The sequence below is a fragment of the Pungitius pungitius genome, chromosome 14, assembly GCF_949316345.1.
Source record: "Pungitius pungitius chromosome 14, fPunPun2.1, whole genome shotgun sequence".
Lineage (NCBI taxonomy): Eukaryota > Metazoa > Chordata > Actinopteri > Perciformes > Gasterosteidae > Pungitius > Pungitius pungitius.
This window is the reverse complement of record NC_084913.1, coordinates 16,158,891-16,186,475: the sequence shown is the minus strand read 5'-3', so window position 1 is coordinate 16,186,475 and position 27,585 is coordinate 16,158,891. Positions and strand designations below refer to the sequence as shown.

General features: G+C 42.8%; 3 protein-coding genes across 6 annotated transcripts; 2 read left to right on the top strand and 1 right to left on the bottom strand.

Annotated features, from left to right (window-relative positions):
* Nucleotides 1-3,995: 3,995 nt before the first annotated feature.
* enpep (glutamyl aminopeptidase) lies at nt 3,996-14,473 on the top strand. 2 transcript variants are annotated; one of them, XM_037487314.2, is made up of 20 exons: nt 3,996-4,809; nt 5,544-5,685; nt 6,501-6,635; nt 6,744-6,864; nt 7,608-7,762; nt 8,443-8,556; nt 8,643-8,777; nt 8,857-8,922; nt 9,029-9,094; nt 9,849-10,009; nt 10,113-10,195; nt 10,398-10,534; nt 11,204-11,259; nt 11,347-11,497; nt 12,036-12,109; nt 12,228-12,332; nt 12,508-12,678; nt 12,894-13,034; nt 13,206-13,287; nt 13,897-14,473. In XM_037487314.2, exons 1-20 carry the CDS (start codon nt 4,175-4,177, stop codon nt 14,059-14,061), a joined length of 2,895 nt encoding a protein of 964 aa, XP_037343211.2. In that variant the 5' UTR covers nt 3,996-4,174; the 3' UTR covers nt 14,062-14,473. The 2 variants fall into 2 exon arrangements, with proteins under 2 accessions (XP_037343211.2, XP_037343210.2); XM_037487313.2 differs by having other exon boundaries at nt 3,997-4,809; nt 12,505-12,678; nt 13,897-14,472.
* On the bottom strand, nt 14,382-20,465 carry rrh (retinal pigment epithelium-derived rhodopsin homolog). The gene is made up of 7 exons (XM_037487315.2): nt 20,051-20,465; nt 18,717-18,907; nt 17,401-17,500; nt 16,749-16,902; nt 16,199-16,367; nt 15,527-15,705; nt 14,382-15,409 (listed from the first exon to the last, which is right to left on the bottom strand). The coding sequence occupies exons 1-7, from the start codon at nt 20,166-20,168 to the stop codon at nt 15,304-15,306; spliced, it is 1,017 nt and encodes a 338-aa protein (XP_037343212.1). The 5' UTR covers nt 20,169-20,465; the 3' UTR covers nt 14,382-15,303.
* A 3,356-nt stretch (nt 20,466-23,821) lies between these two features.
* On the top strand, nt 23,822-27,576 carry LOC119228009 (glucosamine-6-phosphate isomerase 2). Of its 3 annotated transcripts, none has more exons than XM_037487264.2 (7): nt 23,822-23,933; nt 24,332-24,467; nt 24,547-24,648; nt 24,980-25,162; nt 25,558-25,742; nt 25,935-26,109; nt 26,566-27,576. In XM_037487264.2, exons 2-7 carry the CDS (start codon nt 24,344-24,346, stop codon nt 26,622-26,624), a joined length of 828 nt encoding a protein of 275 aa, XP_037343161.1. In that variant the 5' UTR covers nt 23,822-23,933; nt 24,332-24,343; the 3' UTR covers nt 26,625-27,576. The 3 variants fall into 3 exon arrangements, with proteins under 3 accessions (XP_037343161.1, XP_037343162.1, XP_062413131.1); XM_037487265.2 differs by having other exon boundaries at nt 23,838-23,937; XM_062557147.1 differs by having other exon boundaries at nt 23,853-23,922.
* The last annotated feature ends 9 nt before the right edge of the window (nt 27,577-27,585 follow it).

Sequence of the window (27,585 nt, the reverse complement as noted above, 5' to 3'; positions counted from 1 at the left end):
TCCGGAGGTTGTTCCTTTTTTTAACATAACATAGGCAAGCCAGGATGCTGTCAGCACGTGTAAGGACTCCAATACAACCCAGAAAAAAGAACCTCTGAACAATAATGAACAATTTGAACAGAACCACCAAGAGAATCTTTCACAATCTAAAGAAATAACCTACCTCAATAACATGTCAGGTGAAACCATGATAGCTAAGCTGAAGAACATCTTTGCTAGATAGGTTGCCCAATTGAACTCGTCACAGACAATGATGCCCAATTTGCAGGCAGAGCTTTGATGAAGGTCTCTAAGGAGTACGATTTCAGACATAACGCTCACCACCCTCAAGAAAACAGGGAGGCAGAGAGAGCTCTGCAGACTGCCAAACGTATTCTAAAACAATCCAACCTTTTCTTAGCCCTCTTTGTCTACAGACCGACCCTGGTTCAACCGACAGGCGTGAGCCCAGCTCAACTCGTGCTTGGCAGGCAAATCCTCACTTCAGTTCCAACAAGCCTGCAACAACAAGGAAAATGTCAGAACTCGACCAGACCTTTAGCCTGGAACTGGTGTGGCTGTGAAGCTGGAGGATGAGAGCAGCTGAACAAAGTCTGCTTTGGTATTTAAGCAAGGTGACACACCAAGGTCATACCTAGTCTAGACAGAGGAAGGTGTACTGTACAGAAACTGCCAACATCTGAGACCCCTCCACAGCCCTTCTGAGACTTAACAGGAGGGAGGTGACGGATATATAGGAAACAATGGAGAACAAAGACCTGCCACAGAAAACTGTTTTGTTTACAGATCAATAATATAAAAGATTTAAAGATCTCTTTTTCTTGTTTTTTTTACTTGCAAGGGGACAGTTTGCACCCCAGCCACTCAGTCAGTGTCTGTGCTGAAAGCTTCTTCAACGACGTGCAAGACCCAAAAACATTTTATACATGCAGGAGTGCACGCCCAGATCTTTAACACACAAGCTGTCTGATGTGCGTTCATTTGCTATCTGAAACTAACAGAAAATGTACCATGGGGACACCCGTTCTGGCAAGACCTACGAAGGATCTGGCCTACTAAAGCATTACCGCCCTCATCGGGATAAGAAGAAAAACAGAGGAAGAAATGAATCAGTAGCTGAAAAGAGCAGAGGAAGACATGACAGCAATGAAGCCACCACTGTAGTCTGGCACTACACAGTGCAAAAAGGCTTTCCAAATCCAATGCAGACCGCACTAGAAGGAGAGGTTGGACAGAGCAACGCGGATGATGCCACATGGAAAGAGTACCTTACTCATCTAGACACCAGGCGAATACAGTAAGCAGCTAAGAAGACCGAAAGAAGCTGACATGACTTCTAAAAATTCAGAAAGCCCATCCAACAATAAAAAGAAACAACAGGCCAGATTACAACATACTCAACAATATGGAGTCAGAGAACAAGGCTACAATAGAGGCAGAGGGTTCCATCAAGTGGGGTGAGGGCAGACGCCTAACCCACAAAGCATGGAGGATTGCTACATATGCGCTCACAAGGGACAGTAGACAAGCACGTGTCCCAGAGGACAAGGAGGAGGCCTGCATTTCAGTTAGTAGGAAGGGGTACATCTGCCAACCATGAAAAATGCCTACCTGAGTTTGTGTCAGTGTATCAACCAGCTTCCCTATACCAGATACTATTTTCTTAATTTCTGTTGTATATCTCTTGTTATTGTATGTACTGCATTCTTGTAATAGAGAGCACATGTAACCGGACATATATTCGTAAGCATAAGAAAGCATAAGAAAACAAAAAGTTATTTTCTCTGCAACACAATACAATAATCAATGGTGTCAAACTCAGACCTAAGGTCCAACCACACAGTACAGAGACGGGACAGGAGAAGATCATTTGTAATTTCCAGGTCTGTCACTGTGCTCTAATGCTAGTCTTTCATTAGTTCTATCAAGTGTGCCATCTGAAAGAGATTAAAATAATGAAAATGTCCACGTAAGAGATTTTTCTGTCTCTGCCAGTTCTTTTCTGTTTTGGTTCATGTGAGCGCAGCAGGAGTCTTAGGCGCGCCCCTAAATGCTCTATTTGGTTGAGATGCGTGATGACAACACTTCCAAGGCAAAACTGATAGCATTCAACACCCCCCTCCTGTGACGCATGGTGATGCTTTGTGTGTATTCAGAGCCAGGGAGCAAGACTTTCATGTTAACAGTTGTAAGATGTTCTGTGAGTAACCAGTTCTAGCCCGAATGTACCAGACGAAGGACGAATAAAACACAGTTGGACATCAATTCTGCTCACTGGAACTCAAAGATCCGAAATCAGTAAAACTTTATTATTGTCGGTTCCCGAACAGGACAATATCTCACGTATGTTTCCATTTCAAAATAATTATAATCATTTTCAAAAAGTGTTAATGTGCGATAAAATAATTGTTGCCATTACTTCATTAATGCATTAACTTTACCAGCCCTAATTTATATACTATAACATAATATAGTTGTTGTTTCCAGGGTTTGAGGGCGTTTTTTTAGTATACCTTGCACAACATGTATTTCTTTTATTAACACACCACAGACAGGTCCCAGACATGTAGAACCTTTTCTTGCTTTTCTTTTTATGTCTAACTGTGAGTTAATTGTATCTCATGAAGATCTTTGATAAAGGTCAAAGATGAAGGAGCCATAACATTTATGTGCATCTTATCACTGGGAAACTTCTCCTAAAGATTAAGGATGAGGAAGAAGCTCAGGGTCAGAATGGTTGCATATTAAGCCGCTCTACTGGGATTGCTTAGAACCGTAAACCAATGTCTAACTAAGTGTTTCCCCATGGTGATTGCACAATTCAAACGTTGGACAGAACCAAGCCACACAATTGTAATAAGCTGGAGTACAGACAAAATGAACTCTTTTGCTAACTCTGGAAACTGAAACATTGCTGATTAAGCACTGTCCCTTCTAAATAAATAACTACATATTTAGGCAAAGTTTGTTTGATATACTGCAGTCCTCAGCCCAGGACGGCCTTCCTGCAGCAGCTGAACAAAGTTCATCGTCCCAAGACAATGATGGCCCACGTCTCCATCACCATCAGGTACGCTGCTGGTGGGTGAGTGGAAGGCACTCTTGTTCTAAGCAGATTCCCCAGGGTCCTGGTTCCATTAATCCGCATGTCGGTGTGTCCTGGGCCAAGACACATAACCCCATAGCTGTGACTGCGGTGTGTGAACAGTGTGAATGTAGGTACTGGTGGAGAGATGTTCTGGTATCCCCTGTCATCAGTGTATGGATGGACGTGGATGGTTGAATGATGACATGTTAAAGTGCTTTCAGGGTTACATGTGCTGTTCGTTTACTGCTTCGCGTTTGTTTTAAGTTCACTTCACAACTCAGACTGTCCCGTTAGATATTGCATGTACATTAACTTAACACATTTTTTATGTTTTTAGATTATTGTCATCTCTGTACATTCTCTTTACATTAAACTGTGATGTTCTTAAAAACCCTTCAAGAAAACTGTACAACTCATTAAATTTTTTTTTGTATTTCTAAATTGTATTATTTCAAATTGTATTTTACTATATTTATGTTTCTCAACTTCTGCAGTATCAAGCAAATCCAATGTATGTTAAAACCTGTTGAGTCCACAAGTTAGACGGACAAATGATCAACTTCATGACTGTCGTAATTTGCTAATGAAACAAGAATGAAACAATAGCCCCCACAAGAAAAAACCTCTGAACCTCCCCATTGCCGACAGGACAGATTGCTCTACAAACAACTTACTCAGACATTTAAATCCCTCTTTCAGGGATAACTTCATGTTCTCTGTACATATGAGGACACTTAGGTGTGAAAGTGGGGTATTTCTGAAGCTCAACACAAACATAAAGTTGAACTTTAGCCCTTGATTTACAGGCAGATTGTAGATGCTTAACTGGAGGAGGCGTTTTGGCAGCAATGAGGACACCATAAATCTCCAGCTTGGCGTGTTAGCTTCCTGTGACAGATTTGCTCTCCTCACCACTCTTCTGCTTTCTTCTCTCCACCCCTCAGCACCATAGAGGCAAGCTTTGGTTCAGGTCATGTGGCTAATCTAAATACTGCGAGAGTCCAAAGCATGCAGCTCTGATTTCAGTTGAGCCTTGGAACCTGGAGGAAGCGTTGTGTTTTAGTCCGGAGAAGTTTGGAAGTCACCATGGTTGACAGCATGGACATGGAGAAGCCAGAGAAGAGCTACTGCATCCGCACCAAGCATGTCATCATCATTTGCGTGACGGTGGTGGTGTGCTCGTTGGCGGTGGGCCTCGGCGTGGGCCTCTCCAAATCTGGCACCACACCCCCCATCACCTCCACACCAGCACCCACGACAGGGCCCACCCAGCCCCCCCCGCCTGCCAGGGGGCCCTGTGCACCTTCCACCGTCGCCAGCGGCGACTGGAGGGACTTCCGTCTGCCCACCTACGTGAACCCGATCCACTACGACCTGCACCTGGAGCCGGACTTGGTGGAGGACAGCTACACGGGCACCGTGGACATCCACCTGAACGTCAGCAAGCCCACGCGCCACCTGTGGCTCCACATCAGGGAGACGTTTGTCAGTGCCCAGCCCAGGCTGAGGATGCTGAGCGGCCGAGCTGGCCAGAGGGAGGTGGCAGTGAAAGGCTGCTTCGAATACGTGCCCCAGCAGTACGTGGTGGTGGAGGCCACAGAGGAGCTGCCTGCCACCGGCCCAGGAGAGGTGTACGTGCTCAGCCTGGATTTCCAGGGCTGGCTCAACGGCTCCGTGGTGGGGTTCTACAGGGTCGTCTACTCCGAGAACGGGGTCACCAAGTATGGAACATTTTATTCTATTTTACTCTTATTTTACTCTATTTCACTTTTTCATTCTTATAGTGCATCAATCATCAAGTCAAATTCACATATATGTAACATATATGGCAATAAATGGCTTCTGATCCTGATTATCTGTTTACATACCCAGTCATAGACGCTTACATTAAGGAGTTACAATAGTTGATAAAACAACATTAGGAAACATAAAAAATAAATTAATAATAACATAAATGCCTTTATATGAGGAGTAAATCACAGAGCATGTGATGCTATGCACATTATATATTTCAGCAGCTGGAATTTGCTCAGTTGTCATGGAGATGCTTTGGATGAACTCCTAAGAGCTACTAAGTTGTTTGAAAAGGTCCATCTCCATCAGCAATCTCCTGATGGACTATGACACGTGGTACAAGGTTCCCCAGAGTGCTGACCTATAATAGTTTCATCCATCCGAGGAACTTTAACCAAATTCCAACACACTTTTGCTGCGCTGAGTAAAATCTTGGCTCAGTATTTTTTGGGGAGTTAATATTAACTTACATGCACACAACCTCATACTTTTTAAAGATCTTTACTTTAACAGTGAATACTGCCACTTGGGTCTTTTGGTCTCTCAGTGTTTATTACCTAATACCAAAATATGTAGTAATATATAGATAGATAAATAGATAGATAAATGTATACACAGATTTATTCATGTAATAATAATCTGTCCTTCATTCAATCTGCAGGAAGATCGCTGCGACCGATCACGAGCCAACGGATGCTCGCAAGTCGTTTCCCTGCTTCGATGAACCAAACAAGAAGGCCACCTACAACATTTCCATCACTCATGATAAAAGCTACGGAGCGTTGTCCAACATGGCTCTTGAGGTAGGACTCGAGTCAGTGACACAAACATTGCCATTTTAAATAAGTAGGTGCTGTTTCATTTCACAAATGTACATATCTCCAATCTTGGATCGACATTTAGACAAGCATCAACACATTGTCTCTATGGTTACGCCACTACGTAATATGCTGCCACAAGGTCATTAAACTTCTTTCTCAGAGATCAGCTTTGTCACCTATTTTCATTCGTTTTCCACTCCTTTGCACCTTTTCCTTTACCGTCACTGCCTTTTTTACCTCTTAAGGGGCCATCGATCTCAAAAACACATGTCCACATGGGACAGAAAATGCCAGTACAACACTTAGTTAATGTAGCAACATACATCACATTTAATATATTTGGATTCAATGTATTTCAATGTGATGTGAGCTTCAGAAATACATTGGTTTTATGAAATATTTTCTAGACATTTATGAGGATCTATTTTTGTTGGAATCGAGGAATATTTTGTGGAGTGATTTACAGTATATGTGAATAAAAAAATACAAGTGTGAATCTATGCATTCATGTATATAATATGTATCATTAAATATTGATAATGTTAATAGTATCATGTTATACAGCTAATAACATTACATTCAGCGTTATCAATCCCAACATACATATTCAGGAGATGTATAAAAAATATATAAAAATAGTGGAAGAGAACACAAAAACCCCACAACAGATGAGGACGCCAGGCTTAGTGTGAACACTTTGAATGCTGAGGGCAGTGGAATCCATCTCATTTTGGAGGGACAGAAGAGTCTGTGTGACACCCCCATTAACCCATCACCCCTTCTTTCCACCTCTCCAGGGCGAGCCTCAACAACTGCCCGGCGATAAAGTAAAGACCTCCTTCCAGAAGTCCATTCCAATGAGTACCTATTTGGTGTGTTTTGCTGTGCACCAGTTCCAATATGTGGAAAGAACATCCGCCCGAGGAATTCCTGTGAGTTTCCCTCACTGTCAAGTAGTGTTGCAAATCACTATACCATTTGATTTATACTGTCAGGCAAATGCCAATACATGCACGCGTGTGCTTTCTCTGCCTCTGTAGCTGAGAATCTACGCCCAGCCAAGTCAGTTAGGAACTGCAACGTATGCAGCCAACACAACCAAAGTCATCTTTGATTACTTTGAGGAATATTTCAACATGACATACTCCATCACAAAACTGGGTATGTATACAGTATGTATCGTTGGTGAAGAGCGTCAGAGTCAATGCACTTACATGTAATTGCTTTTCTTTTCTCTGTGTTCCACAATAGTCAGATTCACTTTATTTGTTAAATGTAAAAGTTCTCTGTTGCATCTGCTTTTGTAAACTTCTATTTAATCAGGTGCAAAGAAAAGCCTCCAGAATAATCTACACACTGTGTTTTTATCTACTGCTGCAGTTAAAACTGATCTGAACAAAAGTGTTTTTCACTGGGCAAAACTGACACATAGTATTTTCTGTTGCACCTGTCAATTGTGGATGGAAGCAAAAGAAAAAAAATAGTTAAAATATTGCTTCAGAATTTTATCCACGCGTCTTCACCATTTTAACTATATTTAGACCACACAAGCTGGTGGTTCAGCACTCTCTCCAGGGGTTAGTTTGTGTTATTGCTTAACTAACAGGACGTCCACAGCAGTACGTCACTTACCTACGTAGCAGTCACCAGGCACATACTCGGGTTGGTCATTTGGACCATTTTGCACCTACATTGGAATATTTGGATTGATGTACGAATGTCCACAAACCTCCCATAATAAGCAACTAATTATATATACCTTCAAGCAGGGGTTACCAGCATCTACAACAACCACTGATACTGCCGGCAGGTTTTAAGATATCATTTTCTCACAAGCACTAATGGTATAAAACCCTGTGATTAGCGGTTACTTCAGTGGACTGAACTGTGCTGTTTTGATCCAGATAAGATAGCCATCCCTGACTTTGGTACTGGTGCCATGGAAAACTGGGGCCTCATCACCTACCGGGAAACCAACCTGCTGTACGATGACGAGCAGTCATCGTCCTACAACAAGCAGCGAGTGGCCAGTGTCATCGCCCATGAGCTGGTTCACCAGGTACCTTTCATTACTCTTCTTTTTTTAGTTGCCTGTTTTACTCATGCTGCAGTTTTAACATTGTTTTGTTTCAACCACCTGGGAATCGAAAAATTACTTAAACCACATCACTTTTCCTTTGCCAGTGGATGGTTCTGTATCCTTAGTTCACACAAGCGACAAGAAAAGGTTCAGAGTTCAGAATATTATTGGTTTACAATCCTTTAGTGTTATTGTTCAATATGTTATGGAAGCACATGTCCTTCAGAGATAACAGCTCTGCTGTGATGGGAGGTAAGACGCCTTGGAGTTGTCCATAAAGTTTTATGATCTTCAGTGAGGGTCAGCATGTGCTTCATTTGTGTGAAGTAGTCTTCTGGGCCAGCTCTTATAAGGCCTTGTAACATGTACTCAAAAATGAACCGTGGACAGTATCCAGTTAGAGGTACAATATGTGGCCCCTCCTCTAACGCTAAAAGAGCGAGGGAGAGAAACAGGGAGCGCCGTGGTGGGGCACCGTAGTGAGTCAAGGAGTGAATGAAGAAAACAAAGTTACATTATAAAGCACAAACCCTCAGGGAAGGTGCTGAGTTTCCCCCTGCCCTATCTGTCCTGGGGGGGGGGGCGAAGCGGTGGTTGGACCCGGGAATGATTAAAATGTCATGCAATGAATTCATGAAGGCCACGTGCCATTTTCCCAGTGGTTCGGGAACATTGTGACCATGGATTGGTGGGATGACCTCTGGCTAAACGAGGGCTTTGCCAGTTTCTTTGAGTACATCGGTGTGGAGAAAGCTGAACCCAGCTGGGGCATGGTGAGTTTCCTCCTCACGGCAATTCGTCCCCTGGTCAGTGCAGCGGTCCTGAGGACTTTCCCTTGTGTCCCTCCTGTGGCATACAGCGAGACATCATGATCATCAGTGACGTGCTTCCTGTCATGGTGGACGACGCCCTCCTCTCCTCTCACCCCATCATCGTGAATGTGTCGACCCCAGCAGAGATCACCTCTGTGTTCGATGCCATCTCGTACAGTAAGGTACGACCACTGGATGCAGGGAATCAAAGATGGAGCAGCCAAATACTGTTTGTAATGAAAATGATCCAAATTCATCCAGGGAGCGTCCATTCTCAGGATGCTGGAGGATTGGATGGGAAAAGACCTGTTCAGAGACGGCTGTCGAGTGAGTCACAGCAGATATCGGACAAATGGACGTATCGCTTTCAATTCATGTTCATCCAAGCTTCCATCACATTATTATTCAAAGCATTTTCCTCTTCTTTCCCCAGAAATATTTGAAAGACTACCACTTCAAAAACGCAAAAACTGCCAACTTCTGGGATTCTCTTGCCGACGTATGTTTCAAGACCAGATTGATGCCCCAGTAATTAATGAAAGGTTTCAATATACGCGGGACACAGGTGGGCTGGAGGCAGAGTTTTTATTTATGAACCCGACCTGGGCGGGTGCACGATACGTCGTGGTCAGACAGACGAGGGTCGGGCAGGAGACAGGCGTGGTCAGACAGGCGTGGTCAGACAGGCGAGGGTCAGACAGGCGTGGTAAGATAGGCGGGGGTTAGGCAGGAGACAGGCGTGGTCAGACAGGCGGGGGTCAGGCAGGAGGCAGGCGTGGTCAGACAGGCGGGGGTCAGACAGGCGGGGATCATTTACTAAGAGCAGGCCGGGAGAAAACCGCTGGAAGGCTTGGCAAAAGACACAAGACAATCTGGCAGGGAGCCGACAAACTAGGCTAGGCATACCATATCCTGACAAAGTCAGTCAAATCTTATAAGCTGAAAGGCCGGTTTGAATATGATCTTGTAATGAAAGCATGATGAGATCATTTGAGATGAGAGCCCTTACATCTTCAGACCAAAGACACACCTCTTCACACTAGACCTTGACCAAACACACTAACAAATTATAGCATTTAAATTGTACTTATAATGGTTCTTATCTATAACAAGTTGTAAAACGACTTATTTGATGAAATTGTACTTTCTTGTTTCTTGTTCTTCTGAGTTTGTATCTCTATGGTTGAAATGCATTTAATGTCAGTCACTTTGGATAAAAGCATCAGCTAAATGACATGTAATGTAATGTACAGGTAAGCGGGCTGCCGGTTGCAGACGTCATGGACACCTGGACCAAACAGATGGGTTATCCTGTGCTGGACCTGTCCGTCTCAGAGACAGTTGCCAAACTGAGCCAGAGGCGATTCCTCCTGGATCCCAAAGCTAATCCCACCGAGCCGCCTTCGCCTCTCGGGTTAGTGATGCAGAGACGACAGTGTGTAACACAACAGCCTTGATCCTTTGTGTAGGTTCGGTACGCCAGTGCAGTGATAACAATGGATGTGTTTTTGTTACAGGTACAGTTGGACAATTCCAGTCAAATGGCACTCTGTGAAAAGTGACAAAAATATGCTGGCCATGTTTCAAAAGAGCAGCACAGGTGATATGAGTCCACTGATATTAGTGCATTCAAAAGGATTTAGAGAAAACACTCATTCAGCTCAGACTCAGCAAATGGAAGTTTGGAGTCTCGCATTTTGAGGGCGAGAATATTTACCACTATAGATAATCTCAGAGTCTGTATTTTGCTGTATTGTCATTTGCACACTCAACACACTGAGAATGACTACTGGTCATTTCAGAACACGTACTCAGTAACTATTTGGCCTCGGAGGACGGGCTGCTGAAGGTCAACAACGATCACCTTGGATTCTACAGGGTCAACCACGAGGACCACATGTGGAACGCTATCAGTCAACAGCTAGAGAGCAAACACTCGGTGAGCCAGGGTTTCTTCTCGTTTAGATCTCTGTGTTGTGGTACCCCTCGGGATGTTCTACTGCTCATAACATCGCTCCTCTTCCACTTCCGCTATGTCGCCTCCATCCGAGTTACCTTCCTTTAACGCCTCCTTTTCGTCCATTTGGATAGTACTTTCTTTCAAGAAATGCAGCAGTAGCCAACATTACTTCACTTTTGACCCGGTACTCTGGTGACTATAGTGACTAAGTGACAGGAGAAAACAGGTTGAATACACAGATGTCTGTTTACTGTTTAAATAGCGGCTTTCTCATGAATAACATCACAGTAACCCAAGTATTTTCTAACTGTACAAAACAAAACATTTGTTAAATATCTAATCTATCCAAGAATTGTTCTCAAAACCTCTTATCATGACATTTTCTCATGAAAATGAACACTCCATCAGCATAATAGCAAACACTTTTATTCTGCATCCAGCCAGGGTTACATTTAAAACAGCAACACACATGTAAATCATTTCATCATTTTCAGCTTAATTTTCTATGTCATGCTTTTTACTATTGATTGCAAATTCTTGAAGTGGAAGAGTAAGAAGATCGAGAGCCTCTAATGACACTGTGGTGGATCCTCACAGAATTCACTCTGACTCGTATGGTAACCTTCCAGTTGACTATGTCTTCAACAGGAGTTCGATGCAGCTGATCGCACAAGCTACATTGACGATGTCTTTGCTCTCGCAAGGTAGGATTTCAGCCCAAAACCCATTGTACGAACATCCATGACATCATACACAATGATTCCAACGACTGTTCTCATGACACTGTGTAGGGCAGATGTTATAGATTATGGTAATGCCTTCAATCTTACCAAGTACCTGACCAATGAGACGGACTACATAGTGTGGGACCGCGTGGCCTCCTCCATCGCGTACGTCCGAGACATGCTGTCAGGCAACGCTGCACTCTACCCATTGTTTCAGGTAAGGGAGGTGTTTTAATCCTTCAGCTTTTAAACCACATTCATCTTCAAGATTTCAACGAGCCACCTCAGCAAAATACACGTATGCACGGCTATAAGAGGAGGGGTTTAGTATTCAAAGAAAAAAAAGAGAGGCAAATTGGGTAAATTGCGTTAAAGAACTCGAGCAGAACTGTGGTAATATGAGGTTGAGTAAGTAAGGATGACCTCTGAGCAAATGTCCTGAAAGGTACATATACGTGTTTACTTTCATGTGGCTTTCATTAAGACAAATAGATGTGATTGCTATTAACATATATAGCTCTCTGGGGCTCACCTTGCTGTCCAGTGTTTAACATCTGGGTCAGTGGAGGAATGAAGTTGATCGACCTTGCAGGCTGAAGTGATTTGGTTCATTGAAATTTTGAGTGTATTTCAGATTACTTTTCTTGCACATTTATGATTAAAACACAGACATTTTTCTTGAAAATATAACACACGTTATAAAATGATGGAGACCCCATGGAACGTCCACAATTGATTATTTACATTTTCTCCAGGAACTGTTTCGTAACCATGTTAAAGCCATCCAAACCCAACTCGGATGGAATGACACCGGAACACAGACGCAGAGGTACAGAGCGAGCACTCGCAATTCTCCTGGCTCTTTTATGCTAACCCAATGCTAACCTTTGTGCTGATTTACCCACCAATGCGACATGGCTGTCATGTGTTCTGCTGGCTGCCGGCAGGTTGCTGAGGGAGACGGCACTTGGCATCGCCTGTCAGATGGGAGATCAGGAAGCACTGGACGAAGCCTCTCGCATTTTCGACCAGTGGATCAGTGGAAGTGTCAGGTATTCATATAAACTTATTTTTACACATAACAACAATCACAGGTGTTCATTGTCTAGACAGACAAGGTAGTTCCAGAGTAATTACACTTTGTATCATGGTTATGCCATTTTCTGAGCACAGGCCTTAGGGTAAAATGATTTTTTTACCATTTGTTGGCCTTTGGACCTGCAGCAGCGTGGCAGTGAACCTGAGGCTGCTGGTCTATCGATATGGCATGAAGAACTCAGGCACCGAAGCAAAGTGGAACACAATGTTCCAGAGGTACAAAGACACGTCTCTGGCTCAAGAGAAGGACAAGCTGCTGTATGGACTGTCTTCTGTGGACAATATTGAACTCCTCTACAGGTAATTTAAACCGTTTATCATAGCTGATAACCTGAAATCACTTGACATAATGACATCAGGTAGCAACCTCATAGGGAGAGTTGTTTTGCCCCCTCAGTTAAAGAAAAATCAATTCACTCCATTTCTAATATTTTATTGGGACGTTCCTCTGTGTTGCCGCACAACTTTTACTTTTAGCCTGATGATATGAATGGAACCTTTGTTCTGTCCATCAGGCTGCTGGAGGCCTGTAAAGATGAGAGTGTGGTGAGGAGTCAGGATCTATTCACCGTGGTGCGATACGTTTCCATCAACCCACTGGGGCAGGACATGGCCTGGGACTGGACCACACTCAACTGGGATTACCTGGTCAACAGGTCAGTGCAACAAAGACCAGAAATAGTGCTGCTGATGTAAGGGATGTGTGGTGGGAGATTAGAGTGAGGTGGGAGAGCTATTAATCTGCATACTGAGGTGGGTTGGGAGGGGGCTCTACATAGCTCACAGGAGAGCGGTCGCCCACTGTGAGGTCTTCTCTTGCTCAACAGGTACACCATCAACGACAGGAACCTTGGACGCCTACTCGGTCGGATTACCACCTCCTACAACACAGAGCTCCAGCTATGGAAGGTTGGCCATGTCCTCGTGCAACTGTCTCATCCTTTGTTGTATCCTCATTCAAATACTGCTATCGTTTTAGCTTGTTGATTTGATGAATCTAGTTATTTTTACTGATGAGCGGGGAGTACATCTTGATGCACAGTTCTAATGATTCTTTCTCAAAGAAACACTACACTAAAATATTTCACAAAACTTGATGGATACTCCAGTATGCCTGAAAGGTGACTGTACTTACTGACTGTCGTCAACTTCTATCAAAGTCTTTCACGGTGGATCTCAGTGGTTAAGTTTATGCCGAAAATGAAAAAGGATGGAAATCAGAAAACCCCTCAAAGATTCTGATCCAATTTTGGATCCCATCTACTTAGTATGTTCCTAACATAATTATTCAGAATCAGAACCATTTATGGCCAAGTATATTGTATCCAATCCCCATTGTGAAGACTTGTCACCATTGTAGTTACAAATGAAGGCACCATAAGGATGGGATATTATCTACAGGTGGATCAAAAAGGGGATAAATGTTTGATGGTGTGATACCGTTTGAGTCAAAGCAAGTAGAGGTAGACTGTTTCCTTTCAGGCCCCCCAAACATATGTGTGTGTGTTGCGCTCACAGATGGAGCATTTCTTCAGTCAAACTCCAAACGCTGGTGCCGGGGAGATGCCCCGGAAACAGGCGCTTGAGACGGTGAGGAACAACATCGAATGGATCCGGAGCAATGAGAACGAGATCAGAAGCTGGCTGGAGAGCAATGTGGCCTTAAGGGGCCACAGCCTGTGAAACACTTTAGAAATAGTTTAGCTTTAGTTTTGGCCCCTTTAACAGAGTGTGGTTCTGCTCTTCAAATATTTCCATAAGCATCCAAAGCATTCACTACACTGCCTCACACCAAGTAGGTCAGTTAGGCATTGAGTTAGGAGTTGTGAACAATCTATCTACTGCAAACAGTTCAACATCCCATTATGTGGCTAGTTCTACATCGATGCTTCATTTCTTATCTGGCGAATATATTGGAGTAGATTTTAACTTGTGGCAGAGTGAGTTTTCTATTGGCAGCACATTGCAGCCATGAAGCTCACACCTCCCACATGATGTGAAGCTGCATTCTGCCGTTTGTATCTGTGAGCAATAATGGAACTGAAACTTGCTGAAGAGTTGAATAAACATTTACTTAAACAACTGAATTTGCGCCATGACTTTTATTTCATGTTCTTTTGGCTCCAGCAGCAACAAAAGCAAAGTTCTTTGCTTCACTACTATAATTAATATTTTTGTATTGGAGATCAACATTTTGTATTCACAACATGAACATGAACTTGATGTAGCATTAATAATACTTAAATAATATGTTGTCAACCATCATGCCAGGTTTCGTTGAAAATGTTAAAAACTGCTATAGTAATGGATCGACAATAACAAATAAATATGACATAACTTTAAAACACTAACGGAGGCCGTCCTGCAGCGATGTCCTTGGCTACATTGAAGGACTTATGTGTTTGTGTGTATTGGCATTTCTGTCTATTCTTGACATGTATCAGGGAAATTTCTTTAAATATTGCCACAAATACTTTCCTAGGTCACAAAACCAAAAATGTTGGGCCCTAACACAATAATTAATATGCTTATTATTAGAATTTCCCATTTCTAACAGCCTTGTATGATGAAATGGATGTAACATGCAACAAGAAAGCTTGGTGGAGGGTTTCAGCCAAAGAATGATGATGTAGTTCCCCAAAGTAATTAAATATCTGTTTAGGATCCCACATATCGATGGGGAAACAGTATTTGATACAACAAGTGATGGTGGGCCTTCAGGGTCACAGTTCAATGAAACTACTACTACTACTGTTAGCTAGCTGCTTAAGGAAATGAAATCATGCCTTGTGGAGTTGTACACAGTAAACAAAACACTACATTAGACTATTAGGGATGAAAATACTGACACTGATTCATATCAATCCATCGAAGCGATCTCCTACCACTGGTTTTACTGCCAGGTGACTTTAAAACAAGGTGACCTCACTGGGTCAGGGGTTGTTGGGAGGTTGTCATGGGAACCTGGCTATTGATGGTGATTCTCTGCCTGGTTTGACATCGAATCATCCCTATGATGGCTCTTCTGAACCTACAGCAAAAAATAGAGTACATGTCCAATATGAAGACATTATTAAAGGGTGTCTTCACAACTACCTCTCACAAGCAACAAGTATCACCAAAGCATAATCACAAGGAAAACACTCACTTCTTGTTGGCAATAACATAAATGCAGGGGTTGTAAAAGGTGGAGGATTTGGCAAAGAGTGGAGCGATGATAGCCATGGGGGCGGGAATGGTCTTGGGGTCACCAAATGAGGCCCAGAGACACACAATGGAGTAAGGGGACCAGGCCACCAGGAACATGATGATCATCACTATGGACATCTGCCAGCCACAAACACAGCAACACACCTTTCATATAATGCAGTCAGAAACGTTTATGTAAGAGAGAGTCAAATAAATGATGCCATATTTTTGCTCCCACTCCAGTAGCAAAAAAAAACATGAGTGAGATGAAATACAATATCTTAGGGTTTTTAAGAACTTTGCACAAACCAAGTCTTTTTTTGTTCAAAATTGTTGAACGTTTCTAAATAGATGCAACCTCATGTTGGCACATTCCCATTTACACAGCGCCCCCCATGAAGGTTTTTTCAATTTGTCTGCATTATTATTACATGTATGTCAGAGTTGTTTGACCACCCAGAGCTTCCCCAAATTTTTAGCAATAAATTTAATTAAAAAACACACATCAGAGTCAGTGAGTAAGGTTTCTGAACAGGATGGTTTTTAGTGGAAGTGGCGAAAATTTAACCAGTGGAAAGGCGGCCGTAGCTAAATCCGCATGCCCTTGCATGGAGGTGTGGTCCATTCTCACCTTGGTCACATCCATCTGGTCTGACCAGTCGATGTTGCCGCTGTCCAGGCAGTTGCTGGCTTTGTATCTCTTCACAGTGGCAGACACGTTGTAGTAGCAGTAAAACATGGCCGACAGAGGCAACACAAAGTTCACAGCAATCACAGCCATGGTGTAAGAGATGAAGGAGCTGTGGAGGGAAACGTTCCAACTCAGTGTCTGTTTAAACATGGACAAGCTTCTTCAGCCTTTAAATCCAAATCCTAAAAACACAAGAACATCGAGAGCATTCGTAGGAATGACGACACTGACTGTTCCTGTGAACCCTGTGATTTTTAGGGAATTGTTTGCCCCCCCACCCCCCCGCCCCAAAGACTTACATCAGATAGTGTGTTTAAAGGCTACAGGACGACTGCATGCTGTTATAAAAGATTACATTCTCGAGCATGTGACTAGCACGAGTTGTATCGCCCTTTCAGCAGACAAAACAACACGAGTGGAGGGGAGCAGAGCTCTACCATGCTGTGGAAGCAAGGCATTAGTATGCTTTTGTTGGTTTATTAGGACTCACGCGTCATTCTGTCTCCAGTTGATGGTGCATGTGGCTCCGGTGGGGTCAGGGGCATAACTAGCCCAGCCCACCACAGGCATGCAGGACCAGAATACAGCATTCAGCCAGGCTGCTAGGATAAGCAGGTTGTAGGATTGCATCGTCATTTTCTGCCCTGGAGACACAAATAACATCTCCGTTCTCAAAGAAGGCCACAGCAGTCAGTGAGGAGATACTGGTTGGATTATGATATCGTCACTGACATTACAATTATTACAACCAAAATAGTGTTCAGCTAGAGTAATCTACAATTGATTTTGATGTGAACAAAAAGAAGGTTCAGGAGTCACCGATTAGCCTGGGGGTCAAGAATAATTGGATGAGTCACCGTCTAATGGTACACCCTCCTAAAAGTCCTGCAGCCCACATTAAGTGTCTTGCTCTGAATACCAGAGAGGGTGTTGGCCAAGCAAAGCCCTGCTGTAAGTGATGCGTTAGAGGTAAACGACATCATGATATTTATCCTCTAATATTGTCAGCATAATAATCAACACACACGTTTTCACCTTCATCAACAAAATAGTTATCACAGTACACAATATAGCGGCCAACTAAAGAAAAAGGGAGCGAGGGGGATGTGTGGAAGGCGAGCAGGAGAGCAGCGAGTAGGAACCTATGTCGGGTCTGCAGATGGTGAGGTATCGATCGATGGCCACCACCGTCAGCAGCCCGATGCTGGCCATGCCGAAGAAGATGTTGAGAGCTGCATAGATCTGGTGGCAAAAAACACAGAGATTATAAATAATATAATATATAATAGGCCTTGTAGACTACTGGTTTTACAGGAATGTCATCTAGGTTTGACTTTCGTAAATCTAACTTCTTCCATTTCCTACAGATTAGACACTTCATTAAATCAGAATACCCTCCCCTCCCTAAGCACCCCCCTGAATCTATGATTGCCTCCTTGCTTGCTCTATGGTCCCTTGCAAAAACGCAGCATCTCAATTATCTATGGTTTCATTCTCCTTTAACCCGGATCAAACGCCTCATTTGAGACAGACCTGGAAAAGTGAAATCGGTAATCCAATACCTGACAAGCGTTGGGCTCGCACTCCGGCCCCATGCCCCACATGGGCTACTACAATGCAAAATGTTGTTTCCTGTACACTAAACAAACGCCTGTCTGGCTAAAATCTACAGCTGCAGCAGGTGCACACCGTCACCCGCCAACCATACCCATGTGTTTTGGTCATGCCCAAAATGAAACAAGTTCTGGGGTCAACTATTCCAAACACTTGGGTCAGTACTAGGCACAAAACTAAAACCCTTCACAGCTCTACTCGGCTGGCTGTTTGGGGGATCTTCTGCCTACGTCTTATCCAGCCTACGACTCATATCTCCACAGAGCGATGTGTGTGTGTGTGTGTTTGTTTGTTTGTTTGCTATTTCTGAATCCAGTGGCAGTTTGTCACAGTTATCTACCTCCAAGTGATGCACAACTGAAGGTAATATCCTGTTAATCCTCTCCCTACTGAGGTAGCCATGTTCCCCTTTTTATCTCAATATGTTGTAAAATCAATAAAAGATTTTATATAAAATGATAGGCCTTGATGTCTCCATAGCAGTCGGGGACTGAAAGGAGTGTTGCCAGGCCGACCTTGTGAGCAGGTTAACGTGTCCTTGAAGTAAAGGCTGCAGTGATCTGATATTTCCATGTGTTCCAATCACCTGTAACGCAGGGCAGCAACCAATGACTATTTGTTATGGCTGATTGACCTGGCTATTACCTTGGACAAAATAAAGACATGATTGGTCAAATGAATGTTTGAATTGTAAATATATGCAAAAAGATGAAGAATCTGTGTTAGTCTATGGAATGAATAAAAACACATTGATATTCCATTTGTAATGCCACTAAAACCGTTCACATACAGTTGCCATGTAGGATGGATCCTTGTAGATGTAGGTAAGACACATTCCACCCACCTGACAACCAGTGTAGCCAAATTTCCAGCTGCCGTAGATGTCTGAGGCAGCTGACATGGGATAGCCGATACCAGCCACTCCAATGTCAGTAAATGCGAGATTGATTATAATAAAGTTGGTGGCAGTCCGCAGCTCTTTAAACTTTCCAAACATGAGCAGCACGACAATGTTGCTAAATAAACTTACGACACCTGTGAAGAGAAAAAAAACACAAGTGTGAGGTTAAGGTCCAAACTTGTAAACTTCTCGTCCTATTTATTACATTGACAGAAGCAAAAAGAGAGAATGTTAGTATTTGCACTATTCAGTCCACTCCAAACCTCAATAAGGAATTGGTTTTCCACTGTTATGGTTGATCTGCTGCCTGTAGTTGACCAATTATGGAATCCAGCTGCATCACGTTGTTATGTTTTTTGGCATAAAGACATCCTGAGTGTCATGAGTGCTTCAAACCAGTCACCATTGAAATGAGGCATTGTACTTTTTTGAATACCACAGTGTTTTCTTCCTCTCTTATTGGTCTTGTATCCAGCTTGCAGAAATACACAGTAACGCGGGGTTAACGCTGTCTAACGATTGGGTAGGTTCACGCCATAGGACGATGTGTGGTCAAATGAATGAATAAATGTAAATAGATAGCCCCTCTTGAAGCATTTTGGTACACTGCGTTATGTAACAAGTGTAAGAAGATTTCAGAAGGAGTATAAATGTGAACATTTGGTTTCTCGCAGGACACCAACAGTGGTCACATGGGTGAAAGAGCTGTGTTTTCCTTAATGGACTTTGTGGCTTATGTAGTATAGATACTACAGATAACTTTATTTTGTGAATTTAAACAAAAAGGAGTTCTCTGACTTGAGCAGAGATGCAGAAAAGCAGCCAAAAAAAGATATTATAGCAAAACACCAGGATAAAAACAAAATGGAATGGACAAAGGAACGATGATGCTAATTGAAAAAAGGTAAGAAGAAGTTAAAGTGTGACTGAAGTTGCCATGAGAGAAGAAGGAATTCTGAATGGTCTTGAAATACAGTGCTAGGACCTGAATCACTTACATAATGCTATCAGAAAACTTCTCTAAGGGTAACAACTAGTCATAATTTGTCATAAATTGCCTCCAAACAGTTGTGTGTTGATAAGAAATCTCATTCTTTAGCAAATGTACAATGGCCAGTCCCACTCCAAACTCCCAGTTTATCCCACTATTGACGGTTTGACCGTTAACTGGAAAAGCCTTAACGCAGGCTCCTGAAAGGCCACAGAGGTGAAGACGTTCACTGTACAAGGAACATCAGAGAATACACAACCGTTACACTGTTCATCAGCGCCGTTACCTGCAGTGATTAGATATCCAGCCACTATGTTGTGCTCCAGTTGGGTAAAGGCACTTTTCCCCCCGTAAAGAGTAAGATCGTCTGAAACATTGACTCCAGAGTCAATCCCCATTCTCATAGGTGTCAAAGGGTCACCGTCTCGGAAGAAAGAGGCAACGCGAAAATTCCAAGAGGGAGGAGATGTAGAGAGTTGGTATTGCAAAATGCTTGGTGAAACTAAAATCTGTTGGGTATTGTTGTGGAGTGGTGGGGGGTGAGGCGGATTATTACATACCACTGGTCCCCAGTTAGCTGGATGCAACAGGGCTTCACAAGAGAGGATTAACTCTCACGTGGAATTGCTCGGCTCTGGCCAATAAGCTTCGATGTTACAAAACTGTGCTTGATTTAATGCCTAAGGCTCAAACCAGAGACTCTTCAGTCCACATACTGTACACACAACCAGTACAGATTACTAACTGACAACCACAGGCACCTGCTTCAGGAGCCCCATGTCTTCTGGATGGGCAATTATTTTGACAAATGATTATAAACTTTATCTCGCCCGAAGTTGGCTGGGATAGACTCCAGCCCCCCTGCAACCCTGAGTACAGGATAAGCGGTTTGAAGATGGATGGATGGATTATAAACTGAAAAAGGCCTTAAAGGGACTGTGGATGTCTCCAGTAGGCTTCACTTGTTTATGTCAAAATGATTTTTTACAAAATGACTACTTAATTACTACTTATGCTGCCTATTGATGGTTTGCTTTCCTCACAGACTTGACAGTAAGGATCGTGACAAGGAAACAGACAGTTGAAAAACCATCTGATCCCAACAAAGAGGAGTGTCCCATTGTGGGAAGCCTCTGGGGCCACGCGGATACTTATGAGCCCCCAACATGCGTCAAGCACAAATCAGGTATTGTTTATCATACAAACGATGTCTGGTAGTTAAGTCAAGAGTTGCATTTGTTGCAGTGCTCTGCCCAAAGAATGAAACCCACAGGAGGAGATCTGTCTGACTCATTAGCAGAGGAAATAACGGATGTACTTGAGCAGATTAATAAAGATGTGGCTAACTATTTGTCATCTGCTTTCACTTTCAGATTTCACTTAAACCATTAGACCTTAGACAATCTTATAATAGTTTAGTCATCACATTAACAAACGTTCAAAGATTATTGCAGAAAGATGCAGTCATTAGCGTGTTTACAACATACCGATATCTGAAAAGCAGCAGAGCGCTCCGGTCTGACTCTGATATTTGTAACAGATTACAAGAATAATACAAATATTGTATGAATAGATTTTTCCTCTAGTGTGGCTATTAATAGTACAGAAATACACAATTAATAGACAAAACCCACAACATAGTGTGTGTACATGCGCCCCGGGGCAGCAGGGGGCGCTAAACGTCCCGCTACCGACCTGCAGCGCGCAGAAGAAGAGAAACGACCTTTGCATTCTTCCACTTCCTTTACGCAACATTGACGCTCCTTCATCCGACAAGACATCGCTCCACTTCCGCAGAAAAACATGTCGGGGCTCCTGAGAACCGTCGCCAGCCGCGCTACCCCCGTCCTGCGGGGACCCGCCGTCCCTCTGCGGGCTAATCTCCACGCCGGCCCGGCCAAGGAGAAGATTGGCACCGTTGTACGTGTTGCTAACTTATGCTGAACTGCTTTGTGCTCCGAATGCATGCTAGCTAGCCGTTAGCTTAGCTGCCCTTGCCTCTGGAGGTCACATTTGACATATATAAAGTAAATGGTGTCAGTTCTGTTTTTCGCTATAAAAGCCAACCTGTATTATCAACCTGAATAACTGAATTTAAGTAGCTGCATGGCCAGTAGAGTTGATGAATTCACGGCTCACTGCGCGGAGCTTCACTCGCACTGGATGCGGTTAGGAATGACCAAACAATGTGCATACCAGCCCATTGAATTCAATTAGATAATAATGTTAGATGATCACAGTGTTATTTGGTGGTGGGGGCCCACGATGACTCCGAGCTTGATCATCGTTTTCCTCCCATCCACTGACTCAGACTATGTAACTATGTACAGTGCATGTAAATACAATAGAAATATAAAGTGCCATTGAAATAAGTTTACTTTTAGTACACCTTAAAGTATGGGAACTATTGTATTTATAATTATAACTAAAACTTTTGATTTGTGTTAAAAAGCTACCAAGGCAGCGTATCCAATAAAATGTGCGTTCAGGATACATGTGCAGGTGCTTTTGTAGGAGAGGAAATGGGACTACATACATGGCAGAGTGACTGTTTCTCACCATTGGCACATTTAAAGGGAAAATAGTTCATACTAATAATAAACAATGATGTAAAAGGATTTGAAGTTTTACAGATTAATGGATTATCTTGTTACGTGACACTGGAAATTCTGATCCTCTCCGTTTGTTGTCCAGGAAACCATCATTGGATTGACCGTGTTCTCTGCGACCATTCTGGGACCATCTGGATGGATCCTGGCCCACTTGGAGGACTACAAGAACAAATAGTAAAATGGACATTTAAAAAGTCTAAAAGTCTCCAATGACAACCTGGGACCATCAGAAAATATGGAACAAGTTGTACCTTCAGTCTTCTACCTCTGACAGTTCCACTCCACATCCCAAATTGAAATTAGCTGTTACCAACTTGGACTCTGATTGAAAAGTGTATAGTGGATCTTTCTTCTTAAACAATATGTTACAACATTAAATTTAAAACACAACTATCTTGTGAAATGTGTTTATTCAATGTGTGTGTATGCTTAGGATAAAGCTTTTTGAAACTAAACTTAATTATTAGGGTGAATTACAATTCCCCAAATGGGTTTTATGGTGCCAGAACAGTTTAACAGGTTTCACTGGTTGTCAAGAAAGCCTAAAGGTAATAAAAAGTTAATGAAAAGTTAGGACAATGGGCAAAGACTTTGAGAGGTTCTCTAGGTTAACCAAAACCCCGTGATAAGATGAGGACCCTCATCGGCAATGCGAAAGAAGAGTACATTTTACAACTAGTAAATAAAATAAATTAAACAAGTCATGAATTAGAAATCCCCAGAACAAAAACATTAATATTGCAAAATAAAAAATACCCCCTATGCAGAAGTCCCTCTTTCACAAGTTTACATGTTTTATTGCTGGATGTCTCCTAAATTAAAACAGTAAGGAATGTTTCAAAATGTCTTTTTAAAAGTGTACCTTATAACCTATGCCTTAAGGGAGGTTGAAAAGTCCTGAAAAAGTTTAATGCTAGTTCTACAAAATATCATTAGAAAATAAAATGACCTGCCCTGAAAGAGGGACACCGCGGCCGTTTCCCACCCCTGATGGTCCGATCAACACCACAATTACAACTATAATTAGTACTAAACCTACTACAAAAATGTATTTTTAAATTCATTTCAGCTTTTCCTATGTATATTCTTTCAGCAATGTTTAGAATTCATTTTAGCTTTTTTCATTGTTGTACTTAAAGCAACATTCTAAAATTAATTTCAGCTTTATGCATTCCAACGCATTTTCAGCAGGAAATGCATTTTCTAGTTATGAACAACTGTCACCTTATTGTGTCAATTTGCAGTATTCTTTTTGCCGATCTGTAAACACTAAATCATACACACTCATTATTTATAGAACTGGGTTTCCTAAAAGAATTGTGCTTGTAAGGTCGATGTCCCTTTGGATAAGTGACGTAGCCATGAAAACAGTTCACACGAATGTTGATACAACAGTCAAGGAGTTGACTTTCTCTTCATCCACACGTGTTGAACAATCTACTTTTCTCCTTTTTATGTCCTACGTGGACTTCCGTACATCCACCGGTTAAATCACGTGACCAAACAAACCTCGAGACCAACCTGCCTCCAACTCTTAACAAACAACGTTAGGTTTTAGTAGGTACAAATGCTTAACTTAAACTGTGTAGGCAATACTAAAAACGAACCAAGTTATAGTTGCAGATTATCTGAATGACACCAACCGACTTTTCAGAAATTACTGCAATTTAGGGGGAAAAAAATCCGGTTTGAGTAGCTTCGCTTGCTAATAATAGCAACTGATTAACGTTAAATTATGAATTGCAACAGCCAAGCAATTTCCTGCTTGTGGACAATGTTCCTTAACTGTGACGGGCTTTCTGTTTCTCCCTCAACGACATATAACCTACAGAAAGCTTCACTTGAAGGCGGTACTTTAGATGAGTTGCGCGTAGACGTTAGCAGACGTTAGCATGGTGCTGCTCCCGTGTCCTGCTCAGACATGTGACTCCGTTGTCTCCTTCCCGTTCATCCAGCGGGCCATCACGATGAGGCTGGTCATTCTGGACGACTATGACCTGGCCAGCGAGTGGGCAGCAAAATACATCCGCAACCGAATCATCCAGTTCAAGCCCACCGCGGAGAGGTGCTTCACTCTGGGCTTACCGACAGGTGCGCACTGCTCACACAACCAGTCCTTCTCTTGTTGTTTGTGTCACTTGAGTCAACATGAACGCGCCTCTGCTTCCAGGGAGCACTCCGTACTCCTGCTACCAGAAGTTAATAGAATACTATAGAAGTGGAGACCTCTCATTCAAATATGTGAAGACCTTCAACATGGATGAATATGTAGGTGAGTAAAAGGGTCACCCATCAAAGGTGGGAGAGGTCATCATTCCTCAAAAACATATTTTAAACATTTTTATGATTTACAATCAACTAATAACAAACACTATCTGTGCCATTTTTGGATAAAGGGAATTCATGCATCTTAGCTGAAGGTGACGATATGTTACATTATGACACTGTAAAAGGATGGAGTGTATTATTTTTAGTCTTCTTAGTTGTGCACCTTCCACATTCTGGTGGTTACAAATCTCTGCTGCTGTAAGTTACTACTTGACCCAACCACTCATGGCCCCGCAACACAAAAAGAGCAAGAAGATTGACCCTTTCCATCCCAGGTCTTCCTCGTGCTCATCCCGAGAGCTACCACTCCTACATGTGGAACAACTTCTTCAAGCACATCGACATCGATCCGGCCAACACTCACATCCTGGATGGAAACGCTGAGGACCTGGAGGCCGAGTGTCAGGCCTTCGAGGACAAGATCGCAGCGGCTGGGGGAATCGAGATGTTCGTAGGAGGTGGGACACATGGGCTTTTACACGTTTGATTTTCTGCTTTATCTTACTTTTTAATTTATTTTTCGTATTTTTTATTTACTAACAATTGCCTTGTCAGCCTGCTAGATTGCGATGAAGCTTCTTCATGGGTAAAGTCAGCAGGATTGACAGGTAGTAAAGAAGGTGTAGCGTCAGTCAGTCCGTCTTTTAGACATTTTGCTGCAAAATTTGTAATGTATTTCAACACTCAACGTGTCACAAAGTGTTTAACCAGACAAAGAGATTGTATCGTGACTTTATAGCGACATCGTGTCGTAGAGCCTCTGGTGACCTTCCCCACTTCCTTTATTCCGTCGCTCTGGGGCTTCTCTCCAGCTCCGTCCTTAACCGGTCCCATCTCCTGTATCGTTCTGTAGGAATTGGCCCTGATGGTCACATAGCGTTCAACGAGCCCGGCTCCAGCCTTGTTTCTAGGACCCGAGTGAAAACCCTGGCAAAAGACACAATCGTGGCCAACGCTCGTTTCTTTGGCAACGACCTCTCCAGGGTTCCCAGCATGGCCCTCACCGTGGGAGTCGGAACCGTCATGAACGCTAAGGAGGTCCGATTAACAGGCCGATCTTTTATCCCACCGCTGTCCTGTAGGAGCATTCGGATATTCTGACCCACGCATGCACTATTTGCACTTGTACTATACAGGCTGTGGTACTCTGAATAAGATTTTTAGAACCACATGTATATATTGCCTAACTGTTAATGTTCCTTCTTCCCTGGATCCATGTCCTCTGCCTAGGTGATGATTCTGATAACAGGAGCGCACAAAGCCTTTGCTCTTTATAAGGCCATAGAGGAGGGAGTGAACCACATGTGGACTGTATCGGCGTTCCAGCAGCACCCGCGCACGATCTTCGTCTGTGATGAGGACGCCACCCTTGAACTACGAGTCAAAACAGTCAAATACTTCAAAGGTGGCAGCATCCTCTCTGTTCTGCCCCCGGGGCTGTAGGAGTCTGTAGACAGGAGTTTGTCTAACTGTATATTTCATTCAGGGTCTTTGTGTGTGTGTCCTTGGCATCTCTCTACAACAGCTGTTTGAATCTACCTTCCACCTGGTGGGGGTATTGATGGAGACCAAAGGATGGGTAGTGTGGAATTTGGGGAAAGTTGGAACACTGCCAACAGTGTGGTGTCACTAGCAGTCTGCTTTTAATACAGCAAAGTTTAGCTGTAAACAGGTTAGAATACATCATTAGATGCAACAACCATATTTGTCATGACTAGTTGTTTGTAATCCAGAGGGAATAGATGAGCACATCCAGGTCAGTAAAGTGCTGCTGAGCCACATGTCAGTCCCCAGAATTTAATCTTTTTCCATTTGTGTCTATCAAACATGCGTTTATCATCCTTTTTGTTTTCCATTGCAGGTTTAATGCATGTTCATAACAGACTGGTGGACCCAGAGCTCAGCATAAAGGACCAGTGAAGATGATGGGCTGCCTTATGGTACTGTACCTGGCCAGGTGTTTGAGGGACCCTCCTGGCCTGTGAATTTAGTTTATGGATAATGAACGAGAGTCAAATGATAAAAGGACCTATTCTCTCTGATGTTCTTTGTGTATCAGTTTCCATTGAAAGGGCTCGCACTCTTTCCCTTGATCTAGTGACTGCTGTTGGCATCATGACAGTTAACCTTCCTTCTATTCAGTGTCACAATGTCTCTGTGAAGGAAACAGGACAGTATATATCTGTACTATGTTTTCCATGTGCCTGTTACTGATTGTACGGACGTGTTAGATAGTATTACTATGTGTGTTAATATCTATTCAGTACACACAATTGAAGTGACCTTTGACTCTAGTCAAATGTCAAAGCGGTTGCTTTTGCATAGTTTTGCATAGACACACGAGTCAGAGTCCAGCACCAATCAGGACTGTCACTAGACAATCCCAACTCCCACTCCACCTGGGCGCTTCACCACAGCCTTTAACTGCATCCGGGGGTCTTCACCGTTTGTGTGTGAAACTTTATATATAATTATATATGAACTGTTTTTCCCAAATGGCATTTAATGATGTGCTATCAGCTCCACTGTTGCAGTGTGACTGGTAACAAGTAATATAACACCCCTGCACACCTGCATATTTAACTAGTGTTTAGCACGAGACCAAGTACAATGTAATGACATTTCATTTTGCTGTAGCATCTGGTTTCCTGATGCATCTATTCAAAGACTCAATGTGTAGCCAGTATCCTCCTGCAGCCTTTCCTTTCCTTCAAGAGTGATTGTGGGATTTAATTTCCATCTTTAGAATGACAACATTTGCTTGTTTTCAACCTTCTTCATGTTAAAGTTATGACGTCTGGTTGGTGTTTGTGCACACTTTGTTAGTTCTTTACTCTTATTTTCTAACAACAATAAAATGTTTGCTAACAAATGTTTTCTC

Excerpts from the sequence above, each read along its gene's own strand:
- rrh (XM_037487315.2), bottom strand. The coding sequence starts at position 20,168 with ATGAGAATGGGGATTGACTCTGGAGTCAATGTTTCAGACGATCTTACT. Across the intron at positions 16,368-16,748 it reads AACTGGAGACAGAATGACGC|CTCCTTCATCTCTTACACCA; the intron begins GTGAGTCCTAAT and ends TTCCCTCCACAG. Across the intron at positions 15,706-16,198 it reads ACCAGATGGATGTGACCAAG|ATGTCCATAGTGATGATCAT; the intron begins GTGAGAATGGAC and ends TGTGGCTGGCAG.
- enpep (XM_037487313.2), top strand. The coding sequence starts at position 4,175 with ATGGTTGACAGCATGGACATGGAGAAGCCAGAGAAGAGCTACTGCATC. Across the intron at positions 10,010-10,112 it reads GAGCCGCCTTCGCCTCTCGG|GTACAGTTGGACAATTCCAG; the intron begins GTTAGTGATGCA and ends TTTTTGTTACAG. Across the intron at positions 10,196-10,397 it reads GTTTCAAAAGAGCAGCACAG|AACACGTACTCAGTAACTAT; the intron begins GTGATATGAGTC and ends TGGTCATTTCAG.
- LOC119228009 (XM_037487264.2), top strand. The coding sequence starts at position 24,344 with ATGAGGCTGGTCATTCTGGACGACTATGACCTGGCCAGCGAGTGGGCA. Across the intron at positions 24,649-24,979 it reads CAACATGGATGAATATGTAG|GTCTTCCTCGTGCTCATCCC; the intron begins GTGAGTAAAAGG and ends TTTCCATCCCAG. Across the intron at positions 25,163-25,557 it reads AATCGAGATGTTCGTAGGAG|GAATTGGCCCTGATGGTCAC; the intron begins GTGGGACACATG and ends ATCGTTCTGTAG.